Here is a 22102-nt window from a genome sequence, read left to right on the forward strand (position 1 = left end):
TAATGCATTTATAAGATTATTTCTTTGTTGCTTTGTGTGTCCCTCCCCCACAGTGTAACCCCTGCTTTCACTATATTTGATGTCAGTATAACTTGTGGAGGAGACGGGGACAAACAAGTCGTTTAAGGATTCAGGTGGACCTGTTGCAACAATGAGAAGTACAAAATGTCATGTCAAAACCAGCTTTACAATGTCGGTGGGGGGGGGGAGGGGGGGTATGATTGGGTGGGAGGGAGGGGGGAGGCTGGGAAGGGAGGTGAAGGGTAAACAAAGGAGGAGGATGCAATGCTTGGTAAGAAATGTATGCATTATCCTGCCCATGTAATTGTAACCCCTCTGTACAGTATGTTCTCAAATAAAATAAAATAAAATTTAAAAAAAAAAAAAAGTTGAAACTATAAAAAAAAAAAAAAAAGAAACCAGGTTTAGGTTTCTAGTGAAAAATCCAAGTCTAGAGAGTCACACTGAGTGTGTCATCATGGTACATAGAGTTTGTGCAGAGATGAAATATCCAAGTGCTCATATCCAGATTTGAGTAGTTGCAGTGTGGTGGTGGTGGCAGCTCCTACCACTGCCAAAATATCAACAAAGAGAGCCCAGGAAAAAGGCAACAGAAGGACTCTAGGAGTAGATTCTATTTACCACCATCAAGAATCAACAAGGAGTGGAAATCTTCATCCTACTTACCACAGACAGTAGCAGATAGAGTACAACTCTGAAACCAAGGGAAAAATGTGTGTACTGCCACGACTTCCTAACTGCTTACCGAGGGGTGGGAAAGTTGACCTTCACCTATCAGTAGAGAAAATCTCAATCTTTGATACTGATCAGACTAGTCTGCACATAATTCAGCCTTTGGAAGAAGACAATAGGAGCCATTCAACAGGCCAAAACCTGTTGAGCCACAGCACCATTTCTGGGTTTTTTTTAGTGGTTCCCTGGAAATGAGGGTCTCATGGACTTTGGTGCTGTGGTCCTCAGATCTCAGCCTCCCGAATAGTCAGAATGACAGGCATGAACACTGGCACCTGGCTCAATTTTACTCTCCTTTAACCCTTTTATACTGTATTTTCTACGTTCCTAAAGATCCAAGGAAGAAGCAGATAAAACTGGGCTAGTTTATTTTATTCTTGGATGGCTACAACAGTCTCTCATTTCACTCTGCCTCTTTGCCTCTGTCTCTGTCTCTCTCTTTCCTCTCTCTTTTTCTCTGTCTCTGCCTTTCTCTATCCTTTGCCTTTGAATTACATAGGGTCTGCTATTTCTGGCCTGGACCACAGCCTGAGAGCCCAGTCCTCTGCCTTTGTAGCCGGGATTCCAGGCACTTTCCACCACACCCACTTTATTTCTTGAGATGGTGTCTCATTAACTTGTAAACATTTTTTTTCACCCAGGCTGGCCTCACACTGTGATCCTCCTAACCTCTAAATCTCCAGGGTAGGTGGCCATTATCTTCTTTGAATGCTGTTGTACTTAAGCCAGCTAGTTTAGTGATCGTTTCCTGCCTGTCCATGACCCTGAAAGAGTACTAGCATTGAACTCTTGGCCTAGAAAGACACAGGCCTGGGGTAGCGGTTGTTGCGGTTGGATGGCAGATGGTATTGTGCCTCTCCCCACTTCTCTGGTGAAGGGCTGCCGGTGTCTTCAGATTGACTGCTGGGATGGAGCCCAGAATGAGCCCATTGTCTACCACAGCTCCACTGTTCAAGACAACTGTTCAAGCAAGCTGCTGTTCAAGACCATGATCCAGGCCATCAACAAGTATGACTTCATGGTAGGTGACCTGGCATGGCGGTGAACTTCAGCAGGGTGGACTGCACGTGAACTGATCCACTCGGATGGCAAGAAACCCAATCAGGGATGATGATGATGATGGTGGTCGTCGTGGTGGTGGCAGTGGTGGTGATGTTTTTTGGTTTTATTTGCCAGTCCTGGGTGTTGAACTCAGAGCCTGGGCACTGTCCCTAAGCTCTTCAGCTCAAGGCTGGCACACTACCACTTGAGCCACAGTGCCATGTCCAGTTTGCTGGTGATTCATGAGAGATCAGAGTCTCATGGGCTTTTTTACCTGTGCTGGCTTTGAATCATGATCCTCAGATCTTGGCCTCCTGAGGAGCTGGATGACAGGGGTGAGCCATTGGCACCAGACTCTATCTGTCTGTCTATCATCTGTCTGTCTGTCTGTCCATCCATCCGTTTGTCTTATTAACAGATTTATATTATTTCTTTATATATGTACATGACATAATGTAATAAGCCAAGCATTCACTGATAGCGCTTCAAATTTTTTTGGAGTTTCAGTGAAAATAGGACTACTTTTTCCTAATGCACATATTAAATCAGGCCCCGTTTTACACACACACACATACACATTATCCAGTTTAAAAAATTGTTATGTGGCCAAGGTAGTGAGAGTCAGAAGTGTTGTTAAGATGCAATGCTTTCTGGGAGCCAGTGGCTCATGTCTGTCATCCCAACTACTCAGGAGGCTGAGATCTAGAGGATTGTCGTTCAAGGCCAGCTCAGGCAGGAAAGACTGTGAGACTCTGATCTCCAATGAATCACCAGAAAACCACAATTGGAGCTGTGGCTCAAGTGGTAGCACACCAACCTTGAGTGAAAGAGCTCAGGGACAGCACCCAGGCCCTGAGTTCAAGTTCCACCGACAAATAAGTAAGTAAATAGATAAATAAAATGCTTCTATGAATTAGATGAAATTACTTTAAAATTTGGATAATGAGCCAACTGGTTATTTCCTCGCAGACATCCTATTACCCTGTGGTGCTGTCACTAGAAAATCACTACTCCCCCTAATCAGCAAGAAATATTGGCCAATATCTTGCAGAACACACTTGGGGACACGCTACTTTTTGACATGCTGGATGAATTCCCAGACTCCCTGCCATCTCCTGAGGTAGTTGATCTGTGGTTTGAAAGGCTCAGAAAGAGAGAGAGAGTGGGAGAGAGGGGGGAGAGAGAGGAAGGGGAGAGAGACAGAGGGAAGGAAAGGGGGGGAAGAGAACCCACAAATATATCACTATAATTGAAGTCTATGACACATGGTTAAAGACCAATGCAGGGGTCTGGGAAGGTGACACAGTGGTAGAGTGCTCACCCTGCAAGCACATAAAGCCCTGGGTTTGATTCCTTAGTACCATAGACACAAAAAAAGCCAGAAATGAAGCCATGGCTAAAGTGGTAGAGCACCAGCCTTGAACAAAAGAAGTGCCCAGGCCTAGAGCCTGAATTCAAGAACCAGGACAGGCAAAAAAACAAAAAAGAAAAAAGAAAAAGAAAAAAGACCAATGCTTAGCATTTCTTGATTGATTATTTAGGTATTATTTGGAATGAGGCATTGTAGAGATGTTTGAATTCCACTGGTCAGGTTTGCTCTAGAAGTTAGAGACAATTTATAAACATATACAGGTGCACACATACACACACATGTTCACTGAAATGTAGGTGTAAGTCCTTCCAACAACTAACTTACAGTTGATCAAAATGAATACCAAGAAGTTGGGTTGTGTATAGCTAAGGGTGGAATGAGGACACAGCAAAGGGTAAAAAGAGCAAGGGTGGGTGGAGAGAGGAAGGGAGGGAGAATTCAGCCTTTGTATTTCCTGCCCACAGATGAACTTGGAGTCCCTTGGGACTGTAGGGGATGGGTAAGAGGGGTTGAGAAAGAGGGAAGGAGAGAAGGGGAGTGTGGCTCAAGATGCATTGTGCTCTTCATCGTTGGAGCAAAACCCCTTTGTACAACTGCTTAACCATAAAAAATAACTTTTATTTTAAATTAATTAATTTGCGTGTGTGTGTGTGTGTGTGTGTGTGTGTGTGTGTGTGTGTGTGTGTCCTGGGTCTTGAACTTAGAGCCTGGGTGCTGTAATTGAGCTCTTTCACTCAAGGCTGGCGCTCTACCACTTGAGGGACAGCACCATTTCCAGCTTTTAGAGTGGTTCATTGGAGATCAGAGCCTCTTGAACTTTCCTGCCCCAGGCAGGCTTTGAACCACAATCCTCAGATCTCAGTCTCCTGAGTAGCTGGGATGAAAGGTGTGAGGCACCGATGCCTGGCAAAAATAAATTCAAGGGAAACTTTAAAATCTTGAAAAAGGAAATCAAAACAGAACTTAGAAAATGGCAAAATCTCCCATGCTCCTGGATTGGAAAGATTAACATCGTGAAAATGGCAGTACTTCCCAAGGCTATCTACAAATTCAATGAAATACCTATCAAAATTCCAACCTCATTCTTCAAGGAAATAAAAGAGGCAATCCATAAATTCATATGGAACAATAAAAGACCCCGAATAGCAAAAACACTCTTCAATGGAAAGAACACTGCTGGAGGAATATCAATAACAAATTTCAAACTCTACTATAAAGCCATAGTAATCAAAACAGCTTGGTACTGGCATAAGAACAGACCTCAGGACCAATGGAATAGAATTGAAAACCCAGAAATGAACCTACAGAACTATAATCAACTAATCTTCGATAAGGGAGCTAAAATAATAGAATGGAAGAAAGACAGCCCCTTCAGTAAATGGTGCTGGCAAAATTGGTTAACTACTTGTAGAAAACTAAAGCTAGATCCTTATATAACACCCTGCACCAGAATCAACTCCAATTGGATGAAAAACCTTGGAGTCAAAGCAGACACTCTGAAAACATTACAGGATGGAATAGGAGAAACCTTAGGCACAGGCCGAAATTTCTTAATAGAGACCCGGAAACACAACAAATCAAAGAAAGGTTGGACAAATGGGATTGCATGAAGTTGCAGGGCTTCTGCATGGCAAAATACATAGTTAGCAAGCTCAATAGAAAACCCATAGTTTGGGAGAAAATCTTCACTAGCCATACAATGGACAAGGGTCTCCTATCTAAAATATTCTTGGAACTCAAAAAATTAAATCCCCCAACAACAAATCCTCAAAGATACAACTGCCCAATAAATAAGTGGGCTAAAGAATTAAAGAGAAACTTCTCTGAAGAAGAAAGAATGATGGCCAATAGACACATGAAGAAATGCTCAACCTCCCTAGCCATAAAAGAAATGCAAATCAAAAGAACATTGAGATACCACCTCACCCCAGTTAGAATGGCAAAAATCAAGAACTCTAATAACAACAGATGCTGGAGGGGATGTGGACAGAAGGGAACCTTACTTAATTGTTGGTGGGAGTGTAAACTTGTTCAATCACTTTGGAAATCAGTATGGAGGTTCGTGAAAAGAGCTCCCCTATGACCCAGCAATCCACTTTTGGGCATTTACTCAAATGTTTACAAACAAGACCACCCTAAAGCTACCAGCACAACTATGTTTATTGCAGCATTATTTACCATAGCTAAGATATGGAACCAACCCAGGTGCCCCTCAGTACATGAATGATCAAGAAAATGTGGTATATATATACACAATGGAATTCTATGCCTCCATCCGAAAGAATGACATTGCCCCTTTTGGTAGGAAATAGAAAGAAATTATATTAAGTGAAGTAAGCCAAGCCCAAAGAAATATAGGTTCCATGGTTTCCCTTATTTGCAATATCTAGTATACGTTTGAGTCAAGCAGAAAAGGTCAGATAATGTGATGTTAGGAAAAAGAACCCTTAGATATGTATTTAACTGTTTTTTTTTCTTTCATGCATTTGTTTCTAACGCATTTATAAGATGATTTCTTTGTTGCTTTGTATGTCCCTCCCCCACAGTATAACCCCTGTTTTCACTATATTTGATGTCGGTATAATTTGTGGAGGAGATGGGGAAAACAAGTCGTTAAGGAGACAGGTGGACCCGTTGAAACAATGCGAAGTACAAGTTGACATGTCGAAAGCAAACTTTACAACTTTGGTTGGGGGGGGGGGGGTGAAGAACTGGGGGGAGGCTGGGAAGGGATGTGAAGGTTAAAGAAAGGAGGTGGCTGCAATGCTTGATAAGAAATATACTCATTATCTTGCCCTGTAATTGTAGTTCACAAAAAGTAAAAATAAAAATAACAAATAAATAAATTCAAGGGATACTAGAAGAGAACGTTGATGTCTGTTCCATTCAAACTCACTCGTCCTGGTGGAAGTGAAAGCTCTCTGTCCGTTTTTCCTTCCAGGCCTTGAAATCATAAGCAGAAAAAATAAAAAAAGCCAGAAGTGGAGCTGTGGCTCAAGTGGTAGAGTGCTAGCCTTGAGCTGAAGAGCTAAGGGACAGCGCCCCGGCCCAGAGGTCAGGCCCCACAACCGGACCCCAAAAAACCCCAAAAATATTATAATATCATTTTAAAAAAAGAAATTCAAGATATTAATTAAGAACAAGAAAATTGGAATGCTAATGGAGACTTGGGCAAGGAAAGGTTCAGACAAACACGGAAAGGTTCAGACAAACACGGAAAGGTTCAGACAAACACGGAAAGGTGGAAGAGTATGAAGAGGAAGTGGGAGATCAAGAGGAAGAAGAGAAGGAAGTGAAGGACGCGGAAAGACAAGAGCCTCAGGAAAAGGAGTCTGAGCTCCTGAAGACCTTCACTTCCAGCTTTTTCAAGAAAAAGAAGATGAGGTGATTGGTGTCGAACTTGCCAAAGCCAGGGAGATTTTTCTGACTTATTTTGGAGAGCTGGGACTACTGAGACACTGGAATATCCTTCCTTCTTATGAAAGCCCAAATTTACCACCAAACTCATCTTTTTTTAATCTGAGGAAGTAGAAACTTTTTCTTTCTTATTAAAGCCCTAATCGATCACCAAAACTCATCTTAAAGAAAAACATATTGACAGAGTAATAGTCAAATGACTATTTCCTAGGGTAGCTGTTTCTAAGTAGTTTTTCGACTCTAGTTGATCGCTAGTAGAGCTGTTGTGTGGGAGGCCTGGTGTAGAATACCAATTCTCAATTATTCTAACATGTGATTGCATATTATATAATTATATGTTATATATAATATTTATTTATTTATTTAGCCAGTCCTAGGTCTTGAACTCAGGGCCTGGGTCCTGTCCCTTAACTTCTTTTGTTCAAGGCTGGCCTTGAGCTGATCTCACCATTTATACCAAATCAGAGAGGTTCCAAGCTTCCACTATGCAAGGCTGTACCAGCAGTTAAATGAAGGCAGCTCCCTGAGTAAGTCCCAAGCGAGGAGGCTTTCCAAGCTGAGAGGTAAAGGTTCTTGCAAGCTTGGAACGGAGCACGGGTGAGTTTCTGTCAGTTCCAGCATATGCTAAGTTATTAAGATATAACAGAAAGAGCTATGAATGGGTATAATACCCATCTCATGAGATTTCAGCTTACTGAGAATAACTTGGAGAAGGATGGATATGTCCTTAATGATCACTCCCTTTTTTAAATTTGTTGAGGCAGTTCTGGCTAGCCTCCATTTGCAATCCTCCTGACTGGGCCTCTGATTCGGCCTCAAGTCATGGCATTTTGACAGATGGCATTAAATGGGCACCCTGTGGTGGGGATGGTGGTGGTGAGCAGTTGGAGAGAGGAAGGAGAAAGAGGACTGTAAGGTATAGTTACACCAGGAGCAAGACACTTGGACTTGGTCATTCATTCTTCTTTTTTTTTTAAAGCAAGAGGAGATTGCCTCAAACTGCAGCAGATGGCTGCTGTCTTGAGAGGCCATCTTTAAGGCTGAGCTCGGAGGATCACGGTTCAACGCCAGCCTGAGTAGGGAAGTCCATGAGACTCTGTTCTCCAATGGAAGCCAGAAGTGGCACTGTGCCTAAAGTGATAAAGTGCTAGATTGAAGTGAAAAAGCTCAAGGATGGTGCCCAGGCCTTGAGCTCAAGTCCCAGTGTGTGTTCACTCAGGTCCTATTTGCTCTTGCTTAGCTTTGTCCCTCAATATTGGTGCTCTACCACTTGAGCCACACCACCTCCACATCCAGCTTTGTGCCGGTTCATTGAAGATAAGAGTCTCACAGACTTTTCTTCCTGGGTTGACTTGATCCTCAGCTCTCAGCCTTTTGAGCAATCTGGGATTACAAGCGTGTGCTACGGGTGTCTGGTGAGGCTGTATATCTTTCTTACTCTACAGTATGACCAAGGGAATTTGACTGACCAGCTTTAGCAACTGGCCTACATCCCTTAGATTTCTGGAGTAGATTTTGTGGGTGATGAAGAATAGCCCTTTGAGCCTCCTGAAAGTAGAATCTACTCAGCCTCCCTTTTGAAAAAAAAGGCCCATGTAGGGCTGTTATAGCTAGAGAATACAAGCCCTACAGTCTTTTGGAGAGTAGAAAGCATTTTTTATGACACCCAAAGCTAACAGTACATCATCAGTGATGCTGGTCAAAGCTTACAACAGTCACCTGTTGCATATATCATTCAAACCATTTGATATATGCCCTGCCATTGTATTTCAGTGAAAGCCAAATAGTATGTGGTAAAGAAGGAATCAAAATATGAATTGTGTTTCTCTTCCTCCCAAATTAGCATATAGATAGGAAAAAATGGACACAGCCATCATGGGAAGAACGGTTCTTAACTGAGTCATGTGATTATAGGTGCTTTGAAAAACAGAAAATTCTTCTCCTTTCATTTGGTTTCCCCAACGTTTCTCAAACCAAGGCCTGGTGAACTACATTTGCAGTAAGGGATCGTGTGTAATTTCATTGGTTGGTCGTGAGAAAATCATAACTATGGTATTAGGGCCTAAAGTCTTAGGGAATGCCCAGATGTTACTCTTTAGATAAGAAATGTGAAGGCTCAGAACAGTATGGTTTTTGGCCTAAAGATAGATTGTCCCTTAGCACCATAGAAAGGAAGATGATAATTCTACACAAAGGAGAATTGGAAATAATCATGTTACTTCATGTACCTTTCCGAAAAGAAGCACTGGTGAAGTGTAGTTGTAGGAAATTTGCTATTACTACCAAAAGAATTTGTGTTTAGGGTGGAAGAGGAGATGAACCCAGTTTATTTTCATTAGAGAAGAATTGGCACTTAGTAAGCATTTCTGCTGTGATTGTGTATTGTATTAGAGACCATGGGTGGAAGACTGGAGGTGTGGTACAAGTGGGAGAGCACCAGAGCAGCAGGAAAGATTCTCTGGATTCAAAACCCAGCGCTAGCAAAATAAATAAATGAGCAAAACAAAGCAAAGCAAAAATAAGTGAAACAAAATTAAAGAAAGGAGAAAATGGAAGGTGGGCACCAGTGGCTCACGCCTGCCATCCAAGTTACTAAGGAGGCCAAGATCTGAGGATTGAGGTTTAAAGCCAGCCCAGGCAGGAAAGTCTGTGGGGACTCTTATCTTCAATGAATCACAGAAAAAGCCAGATGTGGAGCTGTGGCTCAAGTGGTAGAGCATGGGCCTTGAGTAAATGGGAGATCTGAAACAGAGCCCAGGTCATGAATTCAAGGCCCAAGACTGACAAAAATTAAATAAAATAATAAAATAGAGTGGATCTGTTTAATGAAAGAGCAAAAAAACAAATCTCCAGCCAACATAAAATCTACCTTGAAAACTTTCATTAAATATCAACTAACGAAGGGAGAGGGTTAATTAATTTCGAATTTCAAGTACTTTAGAGGGCAAATAAGTAGAAATGTGAAGAATGCATATAGTCAGATCACACATACATGAATTTGTACACATATGTGAATTACTGTGAACACAAAGTCATCTCATTGAGGAAGGTATTCGAGATAATTAAAAATATCCAGAGAAAGAAAAAAAAAACATTTAAATACATATCTTAGGGTTCATTTTCCTAATCATCTTATCTGACCTTTTTGGCTTGACTCATACATATACTAGATATTGCAAATAAGGGAAACCATGGGACCTATGTTTCTTGGCTTACTTCAATTAATATAATTTTTTCCAAGTCTTTCCATTTCCTAACAAATGGGGCAATGTCATTCTTTCTGATGGAGGCATAGAATTCCATTGTGTAATATTTAAGTGGTTTTTTTTTCTTTCACACATTTGTTTCTAACGCATTTATAAGAGTATTTCTTTGTTGCTTTGTATGTTCCTCCCCCACAGTATAACCCCTGCTTTCACTGTATTTGATGTCGGTATAATTTGTGGAGGGGAAGGGGAAAACAAGTTGTTTAAAGAAGGATAAAGGTGGACCTGTTGCAGCAATGAGAAGTACAAGTTGTCATGTTGAAAACGAACTTTACAACTTTGGTGGGGGGGGAGGATTGGGTGGGGTGTGGGAGGAAGGGATGTGAAGGGTAAACAAAGGAGGAGGCTACAATGCTTGATAAGAAATGTACTCATTATCTTGCCCATGTAATTGTAACCCCTCTGTACAGTATTTTCACAATGAAAAAATAAAAATTAAAAAAAATATTGAGAGATACGCTTCAAAGGAAGGTTGTGTTTGGAGAGAAGATGCTGGGGTTGGAAGGATCTAAATCTTTACCTGAAAATGTTGGGTAGCAAAATGTCCACTGAGATTAATTCCAATCTGTGAAAGGTCTAATAGGATTGATTCCAACCTGTGAACCGTCCAATCATCTTGATTTACCTAGACTCAGCTTGCTCCCTTTGGTTTCCAGTGATTTTTGGCGCTAAGGTGAAAGTTAAAAACAAAATGGGGAAAGAGGTCAGTTTGGTTTTTGATTTGATTTGAGTTTTTGGAAATGAGTGCATTTTATTTTGGAATTTTGAATGTTTTCATATTGAAGTGAAATTAATTTGGATATGAAGGAGAACATAGAAAATATTTTCCAAGTTAATTATCAGTGTATATGTTTGCATAACAAAAGTATGGGTTTTTTTGGTTTGTTTGTTTTTTGTTTTTGCCAGTCCTGGGGCTTTATCTCCGGGCCTGCCTGCTGTTCCTGAGCTTCTTTAGCTCAAGGCTAGCACTCTACCACTTGAGCCACAGCACCAATTCCAGCTTTTTCTGTGTATGTGGTACTGAGGAATTGAATCCAGGGCTTCATGCATGCTAGGCAAGCACTCTACCAATGAGCCACCTGCCCAGCCCCTAAAGTATGTTTTAAATCAATTGTGAATTTTTACCCTGAATATAAAGACATTGTGTTTGTTTTCATTTTCAAGATTTACAAATCTTGTTTGTTTTTTTGTTGCAAAGATAATACACATCAGCATGATTGAAATGATTGTAGAAGTCTATCAAATGCAGAAACAGTAGTTCATTTAATTTAAAATCTCTCTCCATGTTTGCCCTTTTTTCCCTCTTTGTTTTATTGTAGTCCAGGAATTTATTTTTCACACCAGGAAGTTATTTACCAGACTCTATCGCAAGGTGATAAGAGAAGATTCTTCTAATTTTAATCCTCAAGAATTTGGGAATATGGGTTATCAAGTGAGTATGTTATTGAATTGTTTGAATGAACAATTTGAAATGAATGAATTTGGGAACCCATGAAAATTTGCATAAACAAAAAAAATCCTTACTGTAAAAATGTTTTGTCCATTGAAGGAACCGTTGCTGGGCACCAGTGACTAACGCCTGTCATTCCAGCTACTCAGGAGGCTGTGATGGGGAGGATTGTGGTTCAAAGCCATCTAGGTCAGGAAAATCTGTGAGAACTTTTATCTCCAATTACTCAGCCAAGAGCTAAAAGTGAAGCTGTGGCTCAAGTGGTAGAACATTAGCGTTGAATAAAATAGATCAGGGACAGCGCCCAGGCCCTGAGTGCAAGACCCAGGACACACACACTCTCTCTCTCCCTCTCTCTCTCTCTCTCTCTCTCTCTCTCTCACACACACACACACACACACACACACACACAAACACAATGGAGACCCACTGACTTTAAGTTTTGAAGTGGTTGCTAAAGGAGGTAGAGAGGATGAATCTTGGGGCATGAGTTGAGGCATGAGCAGTTGGCATGGGCCAGAGGTTCTGGAAGAAAGGAGTAGGAGACCAGAATGGACATTGGTCTCCTTTGCTTGAGAGATAGAGGCTTCACCCTCAGTTACCTCTACAGTGATACATTGGGTGAACTTCAAAGTCTGCCATTTTGGAAGTCAAGTAGGATGCAGGGCTTGGTTATTGGATCTGTGTTGAGTAATAATTGAGCCAGTTCTTGGCTGGTTTGCTTTACATTCTCTCTCTCTCTCTCTCTCTCTCTCTCTCTCTCTCTTGCTCACTCGCTCTTGCTTTCTCCCCCCCCCCCATTCTCTTAAAGTGCCAGTATGGGTTTTGAACTCAGGGCCTGGGTGTTATTTCTGAGTCTTTATTGCTCAAGGTTAGTGCTCTACCACTTGAGCCATACCTCCACTTCTGGCTATGTTTTTTTGTGGTTAATTGGAAATAATTCTCACAGATTTTCCTGCTTGGGATGGCTTCAAACCTTGATCCTTCAACCTCAGATCTACCTCCTGAGCAGCTAGGACTACAGGTGTGAGCTTACTGATACCTGGCTTCTATGTTTTGTGTATGACAGATAGAGAGATGTAATTATCTGTCATCTATCTATTTATCTATCTGTCTGTCTGTCTGTCTCTGTCTGTCTGTCTGTCTCTCTGTCTGTCTGTTCTATTATCTTTCTTTCTAATCTATTATCTATCTAATCTATTATCTATCTTAACTATTATCTATCATTTATCCATCTATCTATTCATCTATCTTCTATCTATCTATGTATGTATCTGTCTGCCCATCTGTCTGGTCGTCCGTCCATCCGTCTGTCCATCCATCCCTCCGTATATCTATCTATCTATCTATCTATCTATCTATCTATCTATCTATCTATCTATCTATCTATCTATCTATCTACCTATTTATTTATCTGTCTGTCTGTCTGTCTATACATCCACCTACCTATTCGTCTATGTATGTATGTATGTAGGTAGGTAGGTATCTTTCTTTCTTTCTTTTCTTTCTTTCTTTCTTTCTTTCTTTCTTTCTTTCTTTCTTTCTTTCTTTCTTTCTTTCTTCTTTCTTTCTTTCTTTCTTTCTTTCTTTCTTTCTTTCTTTCTTTCTTTCTTTCTTTCTTTCTTTCTTTCTTTCTTTCATCCAGCTATCTATCTATTGGGTTGTGTGTCATTCTTCTGTATTCCATACTACATGTCCTTTTGATTTCCTTGCTTAAAGCTCTATAATCACTTAGTTTACAGATCAAGTGTCTGCTACTGATTCATCACCTACAAATGTGGATTGATTGTGAGGCTGATGTTTAGAACTCATGAATTATCAGGGTGGTGAAGGCTGCTCTTGAAACCCATGAGGACTAACACAGTGAGACCCGTGAGGACTCACACAATGAGCCCACAGGAGGACTCTCAGAGGAGAGGAGCACCAAGGTGCAGTGTCTACATGCTTCTCATCATAGAAAATAATATTTACTGGAATGGATTCCAGGCCATAGGAACAGATGTTTTATTCTTCTATGTGGTTTCTGTTTTCTTTTCCTTGTTTTGTGAGTGGGTTTCTCTGTCTCTGGGAAGGTGAGGGCAGCACAGAAATGGGGGGACGGACAGGGAACCAAGGCAGCCGTAGTCCTCACTGGACACTATGTGGAGAATGAACTCGACCACTCATGAGTGGGGACTGGAGGGAAAACCTGGAGGAGAGATCGAGGGAAGGGGGGATGTGGTCCACTGAGAAATGTGCTCACGACCTGACTGATGTCACTGTCACCCTTCTGCACATCACCTTTGTCATCACAATTAAAAAAAATAAACAATAAAAACGTGGAGACAGAGGGTAGGGCTGGGGTTCGGTAGATTTCCTGCCCTCTTTGGTGACCGCCTCATGCTCCCTATTTTCTCACAGTGGCCCTGAATTTCCAGGCACTGGGTCTGCCCATGGACTTGAAAAAAGGGAACTTTCTGGATAAGGGTGGCTCTGGGTATCTTCTTAAGCCATTCTTCCTCAGAGCTCATAAAGCAGACTTTAACCCAATGAATGCAACCGACTGTGAGTTGATCACACTTTCAATAACGGTAAGAGGAATGAGGTTTTACCTTTTTTCTTTGTTTGGTTATCATTTTAAATTAGTGTACATGAATATTTTGAATTCTATCGATTTTTTTTTTTGGTCAATCATGGGACTTGAACTCAGGGCCTGGGCACTGTCCCAGAGCTCTTTCATTCAAGGCTGGTGTTCTACCATTTGAGCCACAGCTCCACTTCTGTTTTTTTTGGTGGTTCATTGGAGATCAGAGTCTCATGGACTTCCCTGCGTAGGCTGGCTTTGAACCATGATCCTCCAGGCTCAGCATCCTGAGTAGCTGGGATTACAGATGTGAGCCAGCAGTGCCTGGCTTGGTTTGCTTCTATGTCTTTTACATTTGTTAAAATCTTTTTCAGACATTGCACATGGGTGATATTTTCACAGCATTCCATAGCTGAAATTAAAAAAAAAAGGTCCTGTTGCATTATTTTTTAAAAAGAATTATTTCCATTTGGCGAATGGAAATTTTGAGGTTACAACATTTTTTTTTTCTTCTCTCAAAGATATATTTATACTACTGGATTGTGTGTTACCATTTTGTATTTCAATAGCGAGGTCTAAGTTCAACCTATTAGTGATTTTGTGGCTACGGTTCCTTTCCTTCCTTCAATTTAAAGGGTTTTACTAGGAACCTCAAGGAGCAATTTTGTTTTCATTAATTGCCAGCATTAGGCTTTTGAGATCCAGGACCTCTCTTCTCTCTCCTTGTGTCTATGAACATTATTTGATTGCTTAGAAAGGGCGTGTGTAATAGATTTATATATATGTGTGTATATATACATATATATGTATATATATTTATTGCTTTGCTTTGATTCTGTCCTGAGCATCTAATAATTTGCAGTAATCTTGTTTCTGCGTTGCTCTAGGTTTTTGGAGCGCTTGAATGTTTTTCTCTAAATTGATGATTCAAAATCTATGTGGGGGCCTTTCTTGATCTTAATGGAGATGTTCATTTTCCAAGTTGCTGTTGCTTTGTCAATTGCTATGTTTCCCTCTGCCATGTGGATTGAAATTACTTTTTTTGTTTTTATTTTTAGTCAGTCATGGGGCTTAAACTCTGGGCCTGGGTGCTGTCCCTCAGCTCTTCAGCTCAAGGCTGGCGCTCTACCACTTGAACCACAGCTCCACTTGCAGTTTTCTGGTGGTTAATGGGAAATCAGAGTCTTATGGACTTTCCTGTGGGGGCTGGCTTTGAACCGCGATCCTCAGATCTTAGCCTCCTGAGTAGACGGGATGACAAGCATGAGCCACTGACTCCCAGCTGAATTTACTTTTTGATGATCCTGGAATATTTAACATTCTGGGTAGGTGCTCTATCATTTGAATCATTCCTCCCAACCATTCCTCCATCCCAATCCTTTATGCATTAGATATTTTTCAGATGGGGCCTTGTGCTTTATTTATGTATTTATATGTTTTTCAGTGACAATCTTGGACAATGATCATCCTACCTACAACCTTTCTGTAGCTGGGCTTATAGACGTGTGTTACTATGCCTGGCTTGGTGAGTGTGTGTGTGTGTGTGTCTGTGAGAGGGGGGGGGGGGGAAATCTCATTAACTTTATTTTTCAACCCAGATGCTGGCTTCAGACTTCAATCCTTCCATCTCTGACTCCTCTCAAGAAGCTGGGATTGCCGATCTGGGCTCCCTCTCAATTTCTGACCTATTCCCACATTCTTGTTAAATATTTTGTCTCTCATATTTTGTGCCTTAAAAGAAATTTACATCCTGCATCATTTCATAGCAAGCACTTCCTGAAGGCTCTTGTTTCTATTAGGAAGGCTTTCTTTCCAAAGGCTTTCTTCTTGTCTTAAAACTTAAGTGTGATACATCTTCGCTTTGGAAAATGTCATTGAATATTTTGGGGAAAAAGATCATTTCTTACTCTCTCTCTCTCTCTCTCTCTCTTTCTCTCTCTCTGTCAATGATGAGTTGCACTATTTAGATCAGATTTGTTTCCATTCTGTAAAAAACAGGCAGCTCTGCTTGGTTTCGTCTACATTTCTATTCCACGAGCTTGTGTTAAGATCATCTGAGCCTTTCTCTGTATGGCTGTCTCTGGACAGGCTGCTTGTGTTCACATGTGAGTTCTTGGGCTTGGGTTCTGTGGGCTTTGTGGTTTGCAGTCCCCTCTGTTCCTCATTTTCTGGTTTTCAGAGTGCACACAATGCCAGGTCCCTGAAGCAGGCCTTTATCTTGTACATTTCAACTCCTATCTTCTACATGTATTCAACTCCAGAGATCTTGATATTCTAGGAGATGGGAGGGAAAGGAAGCCACCTTCCAGAAAAGCCTGTGGGACAGAAGGATCACAGAGAAGGATGGCCTTGAGTGGAAAAGACACTGGTCACTTGGCAGGACACTGAACGGTGGGGTTCATTTTGCTCTTGGTTGTTAAGGATTGTGCAGACAGAAACAAGTGACGTGTCCTGGGTGAAAAGAAATTGTCTTAAAGTGGCAGACATGTCAAACATGGATTGGTGAATGCTCCGAGATCTGGCAAAGTATTGACCAACAAGTGCATTTTATGACATGACGGTGTTTTCTCTTCTCATTTACGTTTGTGTGTGTGTGTGCGGAGGCGTGCACGGTGTGCAATGGTCCTGGATCTTGAACTCAGGGCCTGGGCATTGTCCCTGAGCTCTTTTACTCAACGCTGTTGTTCTACCACTTGAGCCACATCTCCATGTTCAACATCTGGGTGGTTCATTGGAGATAGAGAATTCTCATGGAATTTTCCCACGCGGGGCTAGTTTTGAAAAGCGATCCTCAGATTCAGCCTACCAAGTAGCTGGGGTGACAGGCGTGAGCCACAGGCACCTGGCTCTTTTTCACATTTTAAAAAGAGCAGACCTAGGGCATCCTAACATGTTCTTTCTGCTTCACGGGTTCTAGTCTGTGCTCTCTGGTTTTCATTAGTAGGTTCCATTTTCTTTTTCTCCCTGCTTCTCAAATACATTGCTGAAAACTGTGTTTTTTTAAAAAATCTAGTTTGTATTTCCAAATACATATTCTCCTGTGCTTCTTTGCACAAAGATCATGTTTAACCCCCGCTGAGACTGTCATCTTTCTCTTGACCTTATTTTTAGCTTCCAAAAGCCTGACTTTATTTTTATTTTTTATTTTTTTGTTCAGTTGTGGGGCTTGAACTCTGTGCTTGGGTGCTGTCTGTTCATTCTTCAGCTCAAGATGAGTGCTCTACCGCTTGAGCCACAGCACCACTTCCGGTTTTCTAGTGGTTTATTGGAGATAAGAGGCTCATGGACTTTCCTGCCTGGGCTGGCTTTGAACTGCTATCCTCAGATCTCACCCTCGAGTAGCTAGGATGACAGGTGTGAGCCACTGGTGCCCGTCTTTGTTTGTTTGTTTTATTTTAATAGTCTATGTCACATCCCTCCATCCTTCATCATCTGTCTAACTTAATTTTAAAGCCAGCGCATAACTTGCTAATCTAAATCTACTTTGATACTTTATGAGTCAGCGATGATCCTAGCATTCATCCACTCAGATCAAAGGAGAGAAATGGGGGCCATTGTCACCTTCTTCCCCTCCTCTCCCCTCCTGCATCCAATCGGCCCTTAAGTTCTCCCAATTGGCTTTTCCTTCCTTGCTTCCTTCCTTCCTTCCTTCCTCCCTCCCTCTCTCCCTTCCTTCCTTCCTTCCTTCCTTCCTTCCTTCCTTCCTTCCATCCTTCTTTCCTTCCTTCTTTCCTTCCTCCCTCCCTCTCTACCTTCCTCCCTCCCTCCCTCCCTCCCTTCTTCCCTTCCTCCCTTTCTCTCTTTCTCTCCTTTTCTTTCTTTCTTTCTTTCTTTCTTTCTTTCTTTCTTTCTTTCTTTCTTTCTTTCTTTCTTTCTTTCTTTCTTTCTTTCTTTCTTTCTTTCTTCCTTCCGTTCTTTCTTTCTTGTCGGTTGTGGGGCTTGAATTCAGGGTCTGGGCACTGTACCTCAGCTCTTCAGCTCAAGGCTGGTGCTCTACTACTTGAGCTAAAGTGCCACTTCCTCAAACGTAAACCTTAAATACAATTTTCCAGCTATTATTATTGGGTAGGCACTGAGCTGGAATCCATCAACAATTTCTTGGTAGTATTTTTAAATTAAATTAAATTAATTATTTTCTGCAGTACTCTGCTTTTGAACTCAGGATCGAGTGCTTTCCCCAGCCATTTGCAAACCACTCAAGACACTTCTGTGTAATTTGGCTTTTGTTATTTTTCAGATATAGTTTTGTGTGTCTGCTCAAGGCAGGCCTCAGTCAGGGAGACTCCTATCTGTGCCTCTGGTATGGCTGAGATTTCAACTGTGTGCCACCATACCCTGTTCTGCAATAGAGCCTCTGCCTCTGTCTCTATCTCTCTGTCTCTCTGTCTCTCTTTGCTTGGACAGTCATCAATCCCAAATCCCCCTACCTCCACCTCTCAAGTAACAGGGATTACAGGCAGGAGCTACCACTCCTAGCCTTGCAGCATTTCTATATGGGAAGGCAGTTGTGGTGCAGGTTAATGTCCCTTGGAATGTTCTGGTTCTCCACTTTATGCTGGTCATCAGTGGAATCCAGCTACCTCTCAGCAGCTCACCCACCAGCAAGGCTGACATGCTGGTGATTATCGAAGTATATGGCGTTCCCAACGTCCACATCAAACAGCAGATTCGTGTCATTAGGAAAAATGGTGAATATCTTCACTTACCTCCTGGAATTTCACCGGGCTCGATGGAAAGCTTGATTATTAGATGCTGTGTGTGTGTGTGTGTGTGTGTGTGTGTGTGTGTGTGTGTTGGTCCTGGGGCTTGAACTCAGGGACTGGGCTCTGTCCCTGAGCTCTTTTACTCAAAAGCTGGTGCTCTACCACTTGAACCACAGCACCACTTCTGGTTTGCTGGTGGTTCATTGGAGATCAGAGTCTTACATAATTTCCTGCCCAGGCTGTCTTTGAACCATGATTCTCTAGATCTCAGCCTCCTGAGTAGTTGGGATGACAGGCTGGGAGCCACCAAGCTCTTTGTGAATAAGTTTTAAATCAAAGCCAGGATTATAGATGTGAGCCATCCATGCCTGTCCATTGAAAATGGAAGTTTCTACACCAGGAGCTGTTTGTCACCAGGAACTGTTTGTCGAAGTGTTAAAAGACAGGGCTAGAGATTAGGGGTGAGCTTTGAGTATTCAATGTTCACTAGCAATGATGTCTTCTTTATGTATATATGTGTGTGTGTGTGTGTGTGTGTGTGTGTGTATGCATGTGTGTATGTCCCTGTGTATGTGTGTTTTTTCATTTGTATGTATGTATGTATGTATGTATGTGTGTGTGTATGCATGAATGTATCTATCTATCTATCTAAGTACCTATCTATCTATCTATCTATCTATCTATCTATCTGTAACTGTATGCCCGTGTCTTTTGTCATTCAACTTTCTCCCTCAAATGGAACGAAAACTTCACCTTTATTACACAAGTGCTGGCGTTAACATTGATCTGCTTCGTGGTGGAGGCCCCGGGCCTGAGAGTGGGGAATGAGTTTTGGGGGCAGTACACCTTGCTAGTCCTGTGCATCAACAAAGGTGAGGGCCTCACAGGGGGTGAGGAGTGAGTCTCATGACTATCCTGTGCGCAGTGCCATGGCCCCTTCCATCGTACCGGCTCTCCCCAGCTGCCAAGCGCATTCCCACTCGGGAAATCCTGGATCCTGACTGTGGGTGGAGGCCACCATTGCCTGACTCCTATCCTAGCTGCAGTCATAGTACAGTCACCTTCCTCAGGGGTTCACTTAGTACCTTCCAGTGCTCACATCTCTATGTGATCGCCTCCCCTCCCTCCCTCCCTCCATCCCTCCCTTCCTTCCCTCCTTCCTTTCTCTTTCTTTCTTTCTTTCTCTTACTTTCTTTCTTTCTCTCTCTCTCTCTTTCTTTCTCTCTCTCTCTTTCTTTCTTCCTTCCTTCCTTTCTTTCTTTCGTTCTTCTTTCCCTTTTTCCCTTCCTTCTTCCTTCCTTCCTCTTCCTTTCTTCCTTCCTCCACCTTCGCTCTTTCTCTTTTTACCTTCCTTCTTCTTTCGTTCATTCGTTCATTCATTCCTTCCTTCCTTCCCTCTCACTCTTCCTCCCTTCCTCCTTCCCTTCCGCCTTCCTTTCCTTCCCTCCCAATCTCTTTTTTCTTTCCTTTCTCCCTCCCTCTTTCTTTCTTGCTTTCTTCTATTTTCCTTCTCTTCATCCTCTCTTCTCCTCTCCATGCCTCTAATCTCCTCTCCTCCCTTCTCTTCTTCTTTTTAAGCTTGTCCTGGGTCTTGAACTCAGGGTCTGGGCACTGTCCCTGAGCTCTTTCACTCAAGGCTGGCACTGTAACCCTTGAGCCACAGCAGCACTTCTGGTTTTCTGGTGGTTCTTTGGAGATCACAGTCTCAGGGACTTTCCTGCCTGGGCTGGTGTTGAACCGTGATCCTCAGATCTCAGCCTCTTGAGTCACTGGGATGACAGTGGGAGCCCCAGCTGCCCAGCTCTATGACACGATTTGGAATGCAAGAGCATCAGAGGCACCCACGTTCTCAGCAGTTTGGGGCATGGGGAGGGTGTGCTCAGGTGCTCTTGCAGGTTATCACCTGGTTCCTCTGTTCTTCAGAACAGGTGAGAGTCTGGAACCTTCTTCACTCTTTGTGTACATGTGGTACATTCGCGAGGAGAATGGCACATGTCACCTGTTGCCTCTGCACACCAATAAAACAGCTGGACTCATGTCCTTTCCGTGTTGTTTCTCCCCCTGCTTTGAGTCAGGGAACAGAAAGAATCATACATGGAAACAGAAAGGTTGAGCTCATCCACTGGTATCTTTTTCTTCTCAACCCACAGTCCTAGGGCTCGAACTCAGGGCCTGCGCACTGTCCTTGAATAATTTTTTAGTGCTCAAGTCTGGTTCTCTACCACTTGAACCACAGCTCCATTTCGGGCTTTTTTGGTGGCTCATTGGAGTCTCACAGACTTTCCTGTCCAGGGCTGGCTTTCAACCACGATCCTCAAATCTCAGCCTTCTGAGTAGCTGGGATGCTAGGCACCAGCCACAGACACCCACCAGCTTCCTTCATATTTACATATACAAAATGGAGCAACATGAAGGAGCAACATGAATGAAGCTGCATTTCAACTTGCTTGGCATGCATTATTTTTGTTGTTGTTGTTGTTTGTTTTAGTTGTTATTTGCCAGTTCTTGGGTTCTAACTTAGGGCCTGGGCACTCTGTGTGTGTGGGTGTGTGTGGAGTGTGGTGTGTGTTTGTAGTGGTGTGTGTGTGTGTGTGTGTGTGTGTGTGTGTGTGTGAACAGTACTCAGTGTAATCAGGGGTGGGCCTAGAAGAATCAGGAGACGTCTAGAGAGGGTCTGACAGAGATGCAGAGTAGTGAGGGAAGTGGGCAGAAGAGGCAAAGGGACATTTTTGGGAAGGAGGAGGTGGATGATCAAAGATACCCAGATGAAGCAGGTAGGGGAGGGAGTGGAGGCCGAGGGAGATGGCTGGTGTGTGGGAGCAAGAATGAAACAGCAGAAACATGTGGAAGGGGGTGTGCAGCCCTCAGTGGGGTTGTAGGTTTTTTGGAGGGTCCAGGTTTTGATGCTGTGATTGGAGGTCTCAGGAGAGGTCTAAGTAGAATGACAGTTTTCATAGGCTCTGTTTTGAGAATAGATGGTGAGAGGATACAGAAACGGGGAGCCTATATGGAAGGCAACAGGGGTCATCTAGGAGGCCACAGGTCGATGATGATAAGTGATTGTGCTTGGCATCTATTGTTGATGTTGTTGTTTTGTGTCAGTCCTGGGCTTGAACTCAGGGCCTGGGCCCTGTCCCTGAGCTGCTTTGGCTCAAGGCTTGCACTCTACACTTGAGCCACAGTTTTACTTCTGGCTTTTTCTGTGTATGTGGTACTAAGGAATCGAACCGAGGGATTCATGCATGCTAGGCAAGCATTCTACCACTGAGCCACCTGCTCAGCCCTTGGCATCTGTTTTGAAGGCAAAGCTAATGAAAATTCTTGAAGGGTTGTAATATGTATGGATATTTATATGTATGTGTTTATACAGCAATACACACACACACAAATACACACACAAACACACACACACAATGGCGTGTAAAACTCAATTGTTTTTCATTTTATTGAATTTTACCGAGTGATCACTCTGTGTAATGTGAACCAATTCTAAGCAAATAAAGAAATATGGTGAATGAATAATTACAAAAGACTCGT

At 42.5% G+C, this 22102-nt stretch overlaps 1 protein-coding gene across 1 annotated transcript; it reads left to right on the top strand.

Annotated features, from left to right (window-relative positions):
- The first annotated feature begins 1588 nt into the window (after positions 1-1588).
- On the top strand, positions 1589-20678 carry LOC122101855 (1-phosphatidylinositol 4,5-bisphosphate phosphodiesterase zeta-1-like). The gene is given in 12 exon segments (XM_042672329.1): positions 1589-1774; positions 2764-2808; positions 2810-2917; positions 6284-6347; positions 6388-6525; positions 7022-7054; positions 7057-7146; positions 11169-11285; positions 13700-13883; positions 18429-18550; positions 19288-19437; positions 20461-20678. Coding segments are annotated over 12 exon segments (1455 nt in total).
- Positions 20679-22102: the final 1424 nt, after the last annotated feature.

The sequence above is a fragment of the Dipodomys spectabilis genome, unplaced genomic scaffold (genome assembly GCF_019054845.1).
Source record: "Dipodomys spectabilis isolate Male_0828 unplaced genomic scaffold, ASM1905484v1 ptg000698l, whole genome shotgun sequence".
Taxonomy (NCBI): Eukaryota; Metazoa; Chordata; class Mammalia; order Rodentia; family Heteromyidae; genus Dipodomys; species Dipodomys spectabilis.